Genomic DNA, 9,448 nt, shown 5'->3' with positions numbered 1-9,448 from the left:
CTAAAACTAAGCTGCCTGTCTAGCTCAGTTGATAAATCAGGTGGGTTCAATCCCTGGGTCAGGAAGATCCCCCTGAGAAGGGAATGGCAACCCACTGGAATATTCTTGCCTGGAGAATTCCATGATGGACAGAGGAGCCTGGCCGGCCACAGTCCATGGGGTTGCAAAAAGTCCGACATGACTGAGCGACTAAACAACAGACAACAAAAAGGAAACACTCTGTACATTAACGTCAATACCTGGATTTTGAAACTCAGAGCAGGGAGATGGGGCGTCATCTTATACCCAGCTCGGAAAGTCAGGCGTCTCAGAACCCGGCACGTGTTGCCGCCGCTCCCCCGGAATATTGTCAGACCAATAGGCTTGTGCGAGGCACTTTTATGGACAGTATAAATATTTTGAGCTGGAGGCATCGCCACCAGCTGATATTTTCTTTCCTCAGGACCAGCTGTTCAGGAGCATCCCGGACCGGAGCCAAGCACATTTAGGACTTGGATCTGACCCGGCCCGGCGGCCCAGCCTGCGCAGCGATGTCGATGGTGGAGGAAAACCGGCCATTCGCCCAGCAGCTCTCCAATGTCTACTTCACCATCCTCTCCCTTTTCTGCTTCAAGCTCTTTGTGAAAATCAGCCTGGCCATCCTCAGCCACTTTTACATAGTGAAAGGCAACCGCAAGGAAGCGGCTCGGATAGCGGCCGAGTTTTACGGAGTAACCCAAGGACGAGGTATGTGTCTGGCCTGCGCTCTGGTTTCACGCCGACTTTATCTTTCATCCACAACCCAAGAAAACACCCCAGGTTTCCTCCTCTAGGGACCTATTCAAAGTGACTGTTTTGCCAACTTCTCATCATGGAAAATATTTAAGTCACTTCCTGGCCTCAGAAAAAAAAGAAAATTACTTTTTTGGGTTTAATCACATCGAGGTATGGTTGCAAAATAACCTAATGGGAACATGCTCTAAGATAGATGTTTTCTTATTCATAAATATTTTTAAACTTTTAATGTTTCACTTGCCAAGCCATACTTTTACAGGGTTCAACTACTGGTTGCATTTCAATTGTCCTTAATATACCTGAGTTTTTATGATTTTTTTAAATCAAATCTTTAGGAATATGTAAAATGATCCTTACAGGAGAAGATTTGAAGGTTTTGTTTGTTTTTCACAGTTTTTGACTGAGATTAGCCACTTCATTATAAAGTAAAGCACACTGTGGAAAACACAGATTTACGGCATGGGTTTTCCTGATGGAATTTCGTCACTTTGCTCAATTTGTAAGAAACTGATTAAAAAAGGAGAGGAACATGAATGAACAAATGTTGTATGTATGCAACCAAGTACATCCATTTATATTTCTTAGAAGAAATTGAAATCCGAAATTAAGTGAGAAACAGTCATTTTAACTATAGACTTGAAAGGTTGTGAAACAATTTACGTTCTATTGGACTGCTATTTTGCACAACAAAAGCAATTCTTATGGTGGGCTTCAAGGTGACATTTCAATTTCTTAAAGTCTTGATTATTTCTGGTTTGAAAATCATCAGGCAAGCATGCACATTTTAGAGCCCCAAATATCTTTAAAGTAACTTAAATTTTTGTAATCAAAATATACTACCACAATATTAGAGACTGTATTTTTTTTTAAAGAATGCTTAGAATAGAAAGCGTGTATCTGCTTTTCTATACTTTTCAATTTGTGGAATAACTTATTTTAAAAATCTAGGTGACTCTGTAGGTATATGTAAAATTGAACAAAGGTAGAAAATATTTTTTGGTGTATGTGGTAGATAAGGAATACATTTCCCCCCCAAAGAAGATCGTTCTTATGCAAAATGAGAAAGTTACGTGTTCGCTCAAAGTGAGGAAAATCTAAATGCCAGGATGAAATCCGGACAAGGAAGGTGGGCTCTAGAGGAAACAGGCAACGTTTAATCTTTCACCCACCAGCTCAGAATAGGGATAACTGTTTAAATGTGGCATATACCATGTTGGTAAAGGGAATATTCTGTTTTAAAAAACCAGCAAACGTAAGAGATTAGATTTTAAAGCAAACCTCGTGTTTTTAGATATAAGACTAAATAGATGATGCAGGCATAAGGTGATGAAGTTTACAGTCACGGGCAGCCCGTAACTCATTACTTCATAATCAAATTCCGTCTACGTGTTATGAGAACTGCCGTACACAAGAACTGAAATATTGGCTAGAAATCCAACATTTTTGGTGAATTGACAAGGGTTTTTGAGGAAGCTTTGAAATCTCCTTTTGAACTTATTTACAAATAAAAGAAACGGTTGTTCCCTCTTTAGCCTGATCGCAGTCTGCTCATTCTGGGAAGCCCCCGGGAAGCTGGGAAATGGCTTCCATGTTCCCATCTGTTTTGATGAGTTTGTGTTAAGATATATTAGGACTCTAGGATTATATTTCACAAAGGAGAGAAAGAAATTAACACTCACTAATAGAAAATACTTTTTCTGGGAATATAAATGGGGAGCATCAAACTTTCAAATCTGTTATATGTTGTTTATAATTTTGTACCTGTTTACAAGATTCTCACTTCCTATAGCTTGCATTCACATATATATTGACCAATACAATGTATTATAATGTGTATTCAGTGTTGGAATGATAAGTCTCCGATTTTATTTTAATGTTAGGAGGACAGTCAGGAACCTTACAAACTCTTGGTCTACCTCTAAGAATTAATTCTTCCTTGCCTAAGAAGAAATTATACTCTGTTTTAATATAGGTTTTTCTTTTATTTACTACGATTAAACTATCTTTATTGTGTTTATGTTTTTATAATTAACCAATCAGGCTTAATTATCTTTGCTTAATCTAGCAATTTCCTCCTTCCTAGGAAAGATTATCACCTTCGTTCCACTCTGAGTTAGGTTTCTCGTTCCTACTTTCAAGACTTAGCCAGATTGTTCCCCAACATTTCTGATGGGGAGCTGCCAAATTCCATGAAATATGAGATGGTGTGTGTATTTTCATGTCTTTCATAATCACGGAAGACCCTGTTGACAACAGTCTGGATGTCCTCCCAGTGAGCAATAGTTCTTTGGTAGGAAATAAAAGAAACTCTGTCTTCCCAGATACTGTTGCAAATCAGCTCATTGTCTTAGACAAATAAGGGGTGATCTTTTTTAATGTACTTTCCAATCAGGCTGAAAACCTGGTAGGAACAGGTAAGAATACCAAAAATCAACGTGGTAACTAAAATTGCTTAAGATTGTTTCCTTCTTGATCCATTTGCTATTCCAATAAACCATAGAAATCTGACTTTTCACCCTGTTACCAACTGCACCATCATACTGGAGGGACCTCTTAGGCTTTTCTATGTATCTATTTCCCCATAAGGTTCTTGCTGTTAAATGTCCTGATGACAGTCTCCACATACCTGAGGTCTAGTCTATTTTTAAATCCAGCACTTTACTTTGAGGCTGATTCAGTGAAACTAACAGAAGTTGAAAGGTGTCTCTAGCTGTTACATCAGACAGTACAGAGAGCAAGTGAGATGTCGGGGAGAATGCCAATTTTATGAAATCCCTCTAAAGGTGTGGAAGAAGCATGTGCCACTGACAACTCACAGACACCTGGAGAAACAGCTAAGGATCTACCTTTCAGGTTCTATCTTAGGCTCTTAGGGGAGTTCAGTAGTTTAACCTACCTGTAGACAAGGTCAGTTCTAAGTATCTGTTTATTGAGCACCCTGGTATCAAGGCATTGAAGAAATAGGATATAAAAAAGGCAAAATGTACTGTTCCCAACCGTAAGCAGGTTATTCTAATTGAGGAGATGTCTGTTGTTCAGTCACTATGTTGTGTCTGACTCTTTGAGACCCCATGGACTACAGCACCCCAGGCTCCCCTGTCCTTTGGTACAATGTATAATAATTACTTTCCAGATACACTAAATACCAAATGAGCCTAAAGCATGGAAAGGTCAATTTCAGATTTGGACCTTCAGAGATATTTTCATGGAGGGTGAAGATCTTGAGTTGACTCCCAGGAACCCAGGAGGGAGCAGAGACAGGAATTAGGGTGCACATATGATGTTAAGAGATAGTAGATTTGCCTGGAGTTAAAGGTTCATGCAATAGAAAAAATGGTAATAAATTGGGCACAGATATGAAAGAATTTGAATAGCAGGCTAAGCAATTTGAACTTAACTTTGGCAGCAGTAGGAGTCATTGGGAGTGTCTGGTATGAGGGAAGTTTGGAAAACATATAAAATGCTAATTTAAGGTCAATTTATACAGTAGTGGTCTTTGGAGTTGGGTAGGGGACAGGGTTGAAGTTGGTAGATCAGTTAGACCCTGTCATCAGGAGATGAGGCCCTAGATTTTCTGGTAGTGGTAGTGGCCTGAATGGAAAGAAAAGAATGACAACAACAAATAAACAAAAATAAGAAATGAATGAACCTGATGGTACCTTTAAATCCACCAGCGGAGAGAGCAGTGGTTACCTTAGGGTCTCCCAGAATTAAACAGTGACATACCTAAAGGAAAAGTCTGTCAGTCAGAAGAAGGACTAATTACCCACCCAGGTGGGTCTGCAGTTCCCAGGTAATGCCACCCTGAGAGCTGGGTCCTCAGCTGCCTGGCAAGTCTGATGGGTCACCTCTTCTAGTGTGAAATGTCAGGGTGAGTCGGGAAATCATAGCTCTAGACTCTGAATTCCTGTCTTGTTTTTGATTTATTTACTGTTTATTCCCTTTGTTCCACTTTTTCATCACCAAGTAACCTTACGGTTATGACTTGGCTCCCCCTCTGGCTCTGTCCACAGAGAGAGAATGTGCTGGCTTGCCCTGGGAGGGTTTCAGTCCATCTGACATTTATGATTCTCGTGGTAAATTAATATGTTTGCATCTTGACATCACTCTTTGGTGCACTGTGCTCTTTGAGTTGTAAGTCCACCTCGGAGATGTGACTTTGCTCCAGCTTTGCCGACAGATCAGGTTTCCAAGCCTGCAAGGCCATGGACCAAATTTTAGAGTGTGGAAAATTCATCGAGGTAATGACTCCATGAAGCTGCCTGAAAAACAATCTTGTGACACCCAGCCTCCTCAGCACTCCTTTCATAGTTGAGGCTTGATATAGAATATAGAATGTATGAGGAATCATCTGGTACAATATTTGTGCTTGAGATTTCAGAAATTTGGTTTCAGGGTTGCCATTAAGCATGCAGTTATTTTTTTTTTTCCAGTGAGTCTATTGTTGACACTTTGAAATAGGATACAGGGTAAACGTGCACTCTGAGTCGAGTCAATGACAAAGGACTTATCATTTTGGAGAACATTGGAACCTGGGTAGGAAAAGCAGCTAGAACTTTGTATGATGTAACTTTTTTCTCCATCGGTAGAATCCATCCCAGGTTTAAAAACAACTTAAGGGATTTAACTTTATGGCTGATGCCAGCAAGGGCAACAGTCATGCCCATTATACCTGTTCCCCAGGAACAACCTGTTTCCTGTGGGTTTCGGTGCTACTGTATTGATTGTGAGGTTAGTTATGTTGGGAACATTTCTCAGAATCTCAGCATTGAAAAATGTCAAGCCAACCTGTAGGCTCAGTTCTTTTATAGTGCTCATTGTATAAAGGTATAAAAATACCTTGAAGATGTAAGAGTCTGGGGATACATTTTTCTATACTTAATGGAAAATCACCAGATAAGAATAACTGGAATAAATAGAACAGTTCTTCTATGGCAAGAAACATGACGTTATAATCAAAATTGCTACCAAAAAGGTTTTTAAGAGACTCGTTTTGCCCACATTTCTACTATTTTTTTTGGAAATGCCAGAGCACTTTTTTTGGAAGGGATGAATATAATACTGTGAATTTAAACAGGAATCTGAGAACAAAGTTTCCAGGGTGCAAAAGGCTTTGTCATATTTTAATGTATTAATATTGTTCCTCTTCCTCTGTATTTGGAGAAATGCTTAGATTTTTGGAATTAAAGAATGCAGCATAGCTCATTATTGCTTAGGAGGGGACTGGTTTCCTAGGAGTGTTCTTCCATACCTTTTACTTTTGTGTATTCTGTATCGAAGGCACAGTGCTAGGCATTCAGGATGAAATACACAGACAAATCACTATCTGTCTCCTAAAGGTATGTATCATCTAGTGAGAGAGACAAACAGATGACCAAGTAATTTGAAGGATGGTGAGTGCTGATTTGCACGGTTGAAGGGGTGCTCGGGGAGCACAGAGGAGAGAGTGTGGAGATAAGAAGGTTCTGCCCAGGGTTCGTCAGGTAAACAAAAGCTGTGCTAACCACAGGCCTCTTCTCTCGTCATGCATGTGTCCTCATTCATCATGCTCCAGAGCTTCCCAGTTCCCGATTGCTGCTCCCTGTTCACCTTTTCATCTCTCAACCTATTACTACCTCTAACTCATATGTGTGTTGCTCAGTCATGTCTGACTCTTTTCAACCCCATGGACTGTAGCCCACCAAGCTCCTCTGTCCATGGAATTCTCTAGGCAAGAATACTAGAGTGGGTTGCCATTTCCTTCTCCAAGGGATTTTCCCAACCCAGGGATTGATCCCAGGTCTCCCACATTCAAGCAGATTCTTTACCGTCTGAGCCACCAGGGAAGCCCTCTATCTCATATATCTCCTGCCTAAATCTTTACCTGTAGGTGCACAATTTTATTGCCAAAAGAATTTTTTTAGACAAGAGCCAGTGTGCTCATTGCTTATCCATTAAGCCTTTTGAAGAATAAAAAGTATGTTGGTGAACAATTTAAAATTGAATTTTGTATATAGGTGGCATGGTTATAGTCAACTCTAAAAATTTTATATAATAACTGTAGTTAAAGAATGAAAACTAGGTCTAGACCTTCTGCTTTTCAATTTGCACTCTTTTAGAGGATGGTAAATTATGAAAGTAAGCTACTTTTCTTATTAATTGACATAACTGATACAATTTTGAATTTAATTCAGTTCAGTAAACACTTGAATACCTGCTCTGCTCCTGGCACCGTATTATGTGCTACTTGTGCGTGGATGAATGCATATATGTGTCTATATGTGGGTGTACATACATGTATTTAACACATAGAGTGTACGAGTTACTTTTGAGTCATAGGAAACTTGGGTCAGTGGAGCCAAACTTTGTGCATGTAAAACCAGCAAAGAGCAAGCACATAGGAAATTCATAAAGTGCTACATTGAACAACATTAAGTTCTGCAATGAATGTTCCCTAAGGAAGTCCATTAAGAGTATCAGATCCTAAAGAAGGTGGAGCTGAAGGAAAAACTTCAAAAGCAGAACATACCTGGTTATGTATAAGTGCTGATGGAACCAAGCTGCATGTAAAGAAAAAAAAAGAGAACTTTTAGATGTGGAACTGAGCAAGCCTGGTTCATGGGGACAGAGGCTGAAGGATAAATATTTGCTAAGAGACAGAGTCAGTGCCAAAGTGAAAAATACATGCATCCTCAGATTGCATGTCCCAAAGTCAAAAGTTCTATTACAAGTTTTCCAGTGCATTTACTGGATTCAGCCTGAAAGAAAGAGCCGCCGACTCGAGGAAAACCAGCACCACCGTGAGTACTTTTATAAAATCCCAGGTGTAATGAGTCAACATGTCATTACGTGTGGTCTGTGAACTATGTCTCAGAGGTCAAATACCTCCCGGGTGCCGAATCAGCTCTGCACATCCTCAGAATGGACCCACGGAGGCTCCTGGACTCTTGCTTCATCTCAGCACAGGAAGCTCATTCTCTAACCTGGGGAAGAGAGAGGAAAGTTGATCCCCGGTGACAGGCCACGCCATCGAAAGCAAGGGGGGTTATTTGGAATGCCTCTTCTTCCAAAACCACCCTCAAATAGTTTCTTAAAGGAAGAAAGTGTCTGCTCACAGCCTATGAAGAACTTTTGGCATTTCTTCTTCACCAGCTGCACAAAGAACAAATCATTCATTCTTTCCAGCCTTCTCACAGCAACGCTACAAAGCAGACCATTGGCTTTTCAGATTGGAAATGCCCCAAGAATATCAGGTCATGGGAGGAGAGGCTTAAGGAGTCTAAAAACTGTTCAATTGTTAGCACTTCCTGGTGGCCTGTAGTTAAACAAGCATACTCTGTGACATGTAGGTTGAGGAGGACATGTAATGGTTAGAATGGTCTGTTTTCTCAATCCTATAATTCTTCATGGACAACTGGGGGACAAGATTTTTAAAATCAGTCCTCTAAGAAGATTTAGGAGATTTTTAGAAAAGCCTCAAGGACTGAGAGGCTAGGTCAGTGTGAGGGAACAGGTTCCCATGGCCCCTTTTCCTTCGTGAACAGAACCGCTTGACTTTTATGAATCTTCAGATGTTGGACTGCAAGAGGAATTTTTCTTTAATGTTTAAACTGTCCCATTTTATTTAAAATATGATGTGAGTCAACACACATCTTTACAGACCCTAACCACTCTATAAAATGAGTCATAACTGAGTATCCATTCAACATTCTTTCCTAGGGATTAGAACAACAGAAAACATTTGGGGCCCGTCAGGAATGGGCATAACTATGTCCAATGGCACGAGGGCATCCTCTCTCCATCAGAGGAGCTAAAATTTCCATGTCACCATCACCCCTACTGAGCAAAATAGAAACATTCAGAAATACATACACTCTTTCCAGAAGGCTTACCGACTTAAGCTATGGGCAGAGCACAAACAAACTGACATTTAATATGGAAATGTCATTGATGTTCTTAAATAGAAACATCAGTGCATCTCCGTCATCAAGTGTGCAGCTTGATTTAAATGAAAACTGACAAGGATGCAGTTAAAGTTAAGGCTGGTACGTTGAAAATCTGTTCTTTCCCATCGTAACACCGCAGCGGTCCTTGTGAGTCAATTGAAGCAGGTAGTCTGCCGTCAAAGTGCTAACAGATGATCTTCTTCTAAAGAGTTCTCAGCACCCAGAGACAGGATAGCAGTTAAATAATGAGCGTATAAGTCATGGTGACTCTGTGAGTGAATCCCTCAGGAACAACCAAACACATCCTTGATTAACCACTGAGAAGATTGATGAGCCCTTCTGTTTTCCAAATTCTGCCTCCTTCACTAGAGAAATGACGATCCCCATCATCCATCAAGTCAAAGTATCTAGTTATCTAGGGAATGAAAAGATGCGCCAAAGGAGTTTCCGCATTGAAAGCTTTGTGTCTTATTTCTCTCTTGAGCCATGGTCAGGATGGGGAATTTGGTCAGGAAAATGTACCAGTTCTCTTACAGTGCAAGTACCATAGAACCTCACGGGCTTCCCTGATGGCTAGCAGTAAAGAATCCTCCTGCCAATGCAAGAGGTGTAGGTTCAGTCCCTGGGTTGGGAAGATCCCCTGGAGAAGGAAATGGCAACCTGCTCATCCAGTCTTCTTGCCTGGGAAATTCCATGGACAGAGGAGCCTGGCAGTCTACAGTCCATGAGCTCTGAGGTTTTCTCTCTCT

The 9,448-nt window shown here is 40.5% G+C and overlaps 1 protein-coding gene across 1 annotated transcript in view; it reads left to right on the top strand.

The window, feature by feature from the left end:
- Positions 1 to 417: 417 nt before the first annotated feature.
- Positions 418 to 9,448, top strand: part of ASB5 (ankyrin repeat and SOCS box containing 5) — a 39,562-nt gene continuing 30,531 nt past the window's right edge. Inside the window, exon 1 of the mRNA XM_086380998.1 lies at positions 418 to 726. Coding sequence (XP_086237124.1) covers positions 531 to 726 — 196 coding nt within the window. The 5' untranslated portion in view covers positions 418 to 530. The remainder of the gene's footprint in view (positions 727 to 9,448) is intronic.

Source organism: Bos grunniens, chromosome 27 (genome assembly GCF_055505025.1).
Source record: "Bos grunniens cultivar Pamir isolate PY7600 chromosome 27, Bosgru_T2T1.0, whole genome shotgun sequence".
NCBI classification, from domain to species: Eukaryota; Metazoa; Chordata; class Mammalia; order Artiodactyla; family Bovidae; genus Bos; species Bos grunniens.
This window is presented reverse-complemented; position numbering and strand designations above follow the sequence as displayed.